The 4621-nt window shown below is 43.4% G+C and overlaps 1 protein-coding gene across 1 annotated transcript; it reads right to left on the reverse strand.

The window, feature by feature from the left end:
* On the reverse strand, positions 3225-4621 carry LOC8062300 (glucan endo-1,3-beta-glucosidase GII). The gene is made up of 2 exons (XM_002459032.2): positions 4444-4621; positions 3225-4360 (listed from the first exon to the last, which is right to left on the reverse strand). The coding sequence occupies exons 1-2, from the start codon at positions 4517-4519 to the stop codon at positions 3423-3425; spliced, it is 1014 nt and encodes a 337-aa protein (XP_002459077.1). The 5' UTR covers positions 4520-4621; the 3' UTR covers positions 3225-3422.

Below are 4621 nucleotides of genomic sequence, written 5' to 3' on the forward strand. Positions count from 1 at the left end.
GTAAGACTAGCCACATACATGGAAATCATCCAAGCACACCCTTGGATGGCTCTGGAGTTTCAGCTATAATGTCAGTTCGTTGTCTATATGAAAACTGTATGTATACTGTATACACGACTACAGGCTATTCATGCACACAAAAAAAAGCATATACTTTCATACTATCAATAATTATATTTTATAAATAGAGATTTACTATGTCTTTTATTACAAGATCAATCTAATGATACTTTACTCTCTCCGTCCTGAGATAAAGTACATTGTGACTTAATACATTTTCACAACCAAATTTTTCAATTTCTCCTAGTAATGTGGGGTTCTCCTAGTGTTTTAGCATTTAAAATTTAGTATAAACTTTCCCTAGTAAATGCCTCCTAGCGAGGATTCCCTAGTGTTTGTGTTTTATTACTAACTAAAAACACTAGGAGAACTCCACCATTTTGGTAGTGTTTACACAATGACTATGTTTCAATTTGGCAAGATTTGTTAAAAAGAAAGTCATGATTTGAGGAGAAACTCTATAATTAAAATAATTTATAGGTACATGCATCATTTAAGTGTTCACTTAAATTGTCTTCAAAATTTTAAAATACATTGTATTACAGGACAGACGGAGTATTCAATATCATATGAAATAAATGCACTTTTAGCATTTGTTGAGGGGATCAATTTTAATATGAAATTACATATATACCGCTCTCAAAAGGATGTTCAACAACATGCAATAATTTTGCACTTTAGAAATATAGAAAATAGTAAAGCCTACCAGAGTAGGTGGTCCCATATCTAGAAGCACAGTTATTTCCGGACATGTTCGAAATGAATAGAAGTTCATTTATTATGAGATAAATGAAGTATGTATTTGAGCAAATTTGAAATTGGTTGCTCAATTGAAAAAGATAAAATGTGTGCACACTGTCAGGATGGGGTGTAAATAAATAACTAGTTGGATTTTTTTTTAATTTTTTAACTCCACAAGCATCTCTGCAGATAGAAATAAAGCTATGTTCCTAAAGTACTATCTTCGTCCATAAAAACATCCAATTCTAGGATCCTAACACAAGACTATGGAAGAGATAAAATGACGCATATGTCCCTATAAACACATTTCACTGCAGCGCACGCCCGCTGTCATCGGCTCATCGCAGACAACTAGTCGACTTTACACATTTCTAGACGTGTGACCCTAAAATTGCATGTTTCGACGGTTCCACCCTAGAATTGCATATTTTCCTAGACGAAAGAAGTATTTGGCAAATCCTCATGGTAGAAAAAAATCATCTTGGCTTGCACATGTTTGTCTTGTTTCTTATCTCTGCACTTCACGCGTCCATGTGCCTCGACGACCGCCAAGCCTAACCGTCCTCCCCTCGTATGCTTGGGGCAGATCCGACCTCTGCATGGGTTGAGCCGACCAATGCAAGTGCGAGCTAGAAGAAACTGTTATTTTCATCTTCATCTTTCATTCATCTATTGGAGATTTTCATGACCTTCTTAGGTGAAACTATGTTTGACATAAAATAGTTCCAAATAACTATTGAAGGTGCTTGAGAAGTTATGTCAAATATGACGTGACATTAGCATATAGGTACATGTTACCGCAAATATATATTAAAAAAGGAACGTATCTAGTGGAAACCATAAACTTTGTGAAAACTCATATAAACCATAGCAAAAAGGTTGTCTAAATTCAGCAAAAAAATCACACGGGTAGATGATATGATTATACACAATTTTATAAAATATTTTGTTCAAATTCGAATTCATTTGTGAGATATAAAAATAACAAATTTTAAGCCAAAAAGCTATCCACAGGAGCCGTTAGAAATTTGTTATTTTTATATATCTCATAAACGAATTCGAGTTTGGACAAGATATTTTATAAAGTTATATATCATCATATATCATCCACACGTGTGATTTTTTTTAAATTTAGATAACTTGTTTTTCTTTAGTTTGCACGGATTCTCACGAAGGACGTTAAAAAAAAGGCATACATGTTTGAGGAACCGACCTGTTAGGTTAGGTGTCGAGCGCTACTTTACTTGCTGCACTTACGGCTGCACTCGCACGCAATTAGTGGCCGTTTTTGCTGCGAAATTACAAAAAGAAATTAGTGGCCGTTTTTCTGTTGAAGCAGACGACCGAGTGGTGCCTGCCGCCGGAACGGACGTCGGGGCCGGAGATGGGCCGGAGCTGAACGACCGGCAATTCGGCGTGCGGTTTATGGTCCGGTCGCCGGCGCCGAGAGAGACGTCAAAACCAACTGCTGGTTGGTTCGTCCATTAGCTTCCAGCCGTTGTTGATGGTGGTCGGAATCGGATGGGATGGGATGGGATTAGTGGCGGAGCAGGCGAGATGGAGGCGTCAGCGAAAAGTCAAAGCAAGGGATGGCACCACTGGGGGACCCGTTGGGCCTATGCTGGTGTGAAACGCCTGTTATGGGCCGAAGAATTTCGAGAATTACTTTGGGCCGATGTGGCACAGTCGCCATGTGCTAGTGTATGCATGAGCCACACATAATTTTGAGAGAATTCCTCATGAGCCATCATAAAAGATCATAATTCTTTGTGAGCCACATAAAAAGTTTAATGGACTTCAGCAATATTGCTTCAATTTTTTTTGCCCTCCAGGCCACTGCCGTTAGATTAGGCTCTAACAGTGTCAAACCACAGGTGTGAAAAGTCAAAAATACCCTTAGGTGTAAATATGTTGTTAATTTTTTGAGCATCTTAATGACTTCAAATGGAAAAACTTAAAACTGAAAATTGTAGATATCGACGAGATCTACAATTTTCATATAAAAATTATCTTCATTCAATATCGCAAAAAAGATATGATTTTTCTAAGATATATATTAATCATATCAAAACATATTTTTTGCGAAATTAAATGAAAATAATTTTTATATAAAAATTGTAGATCTAGTTTGAGTTTTTTCATTTAAAGTCATTAAGATGCTAAAAAATATTAATGACATATTTAGACCTAAGGGTATTTTTGTCTTTTTACACCTGCCTTTTAACATCGTTAGAGCCCAATCTGACGACAGTGGCATGGAGGGCAAAAATAATAGCAATGGTGGTGGAGTCCATTCAACTTTTTCGGTGGCTCACAGAGAATCACGGTCTTTTATAGTGACTCACACAGAATTTCCTCCATAATTTTGATTTGTTCTGCTTATTGCGGGCAGCGAGGCAACCACAATGAAGGAGCAGGTAAGATGAATGCATCAGAATTTTCTCTCTTTTTATTCATCATATATATAGATAGATAGAGAGTACGTACGTGCACACGGTTACACTTTTATTTGCACCGCTTCACACGCAGCAGCTTATTATTCATGGAGAATTATTAGTAGGCTAGTTGATTGATCAAGATGTACTATATGTTTTGTCTCTTCTTCCTCCGATCTGTCAGTCTTAGTTGAAGCTGATCGGGTACACGGGCTGCTTGTTGCCGTAGAACAGCCCGAAGTTCTTCTCCGTGGGGTCGCCGGTCTTCTGGTTCTCGTTGAACATGGCGAAGATGAAAGTCTCCAGCGTTCCGCGCCTCTTGGGCGTGCCGCGCCCGACGTGGTTGATGAGCCCCTGGTTGTACTTCCTCGCGTTGTCCACGCTCGCCCCGGACCCGCCGGCGGACGGCCAGCCGCTCTCGGAGACGACGATCCTCACCCCGCCGGCGCCGGCCTTCTCCAGCGCCGCGACGACGGCGTCCACCATGGCGTCGAACAGGTTGGTGTAGGTGAGCCCGTTGCCGTTGTCCCTGACGGTGGTGCCCGGCTGGAACGTGGCGTAGCCCAGGCTGATGTCGCGCGGGTTGTCCCGGTACGAGAAGTACGGGTACACGTTGACGAGCAGCGGCGCGCCGGTGCCGGCGAGGTACCGCGCGACGTCCGCCATGTACCCCTGCGCGAACGAGCCGCTGGAGGGCGGGTAGGAGTTGGCGATCACGTCGAAGCGCACCGACGTGGAGCACTTGATGGCCGAGAGCCCGGCGCGCGCCAGGGCGGCGTCCAGGTTCCGGATCGCCGGGAGGATGCTCTGCGTGGCGCCGCCCTGCACCTCGTTGCCGACGGCGATGTACTTGATGTTGACGGCGGGGTAGTAGGGCTTCACGTTGCTCTGCACCCACGACGCCGCGTACGAGGCGCTCCTCGCGAGCTGGCTGAGCTCGTTGCCGTTGCCGGTGTCGACGATGACGGCGAGGCCGGAGTTGCGGAGGGCGTTGAGCGCGGACTGGGAGGGCGAGTAGATGCGCATGCCCTTGATGCCCTTGGACTTGTAGAGCTGCACCACGTCGCTGCTGGACGGCAGGTTGTTGCCCAGCATGCCATAGCAGACGCCGATGGAGTGCACGCCTGCGATATACGTACGTTATTATATATATATTGACACACCGTTAATTTTTGCTAGTGTAAAGCTTGTAGTGCTCAGTACGTACTTGTAGGAATGGACGCAAACGTTGCAACGAGCAGAGCAGCTGCGAGCATGGAAGCAACTTGTTGTTGCCTCGCCATGGTTGCCGAGCTAGCTAGAGATCGATCTCTCAGGTAGATATATATATAGCTATATATCCACGATAGCTATGAACCAAGAGATCGAATGCAAGGAAAGCCATG

The sequence above is a fragment of the Sorghum bicolor genome, chromosome 3 (genome assembly GCF_000003195.3).
Source record: "Sorghum bicolor cultivar BTx623 chromosome 3, Sorghum_bicolor_NCBIv3, whole genome shotgun sequence".
Lineage (NCBI taxonomy): Eukaryota > Viridiplantae > Streptophyta > Magnoliopsida > Poales > Poaceae > Sorghum > Sorghum bicolor.

Excerpts from the sequence above, each read along its gene's own strand:
- LOC8062300 (XM_002459032.2), bottom strand. The coding sequence starts at position 4,519 with ATGGCGAGGCAACAACAAGTTGCTTCCATGCTCGCAGCTGCTCTGCTC. Across the intron at positions 4,361-4,443 it reads GTTTGCGTCCATTCCTACAA|GCGTGCACTCCATCGGCGTC; the intron begins GTACGTACTGAG and ends CGTATATCGCAG.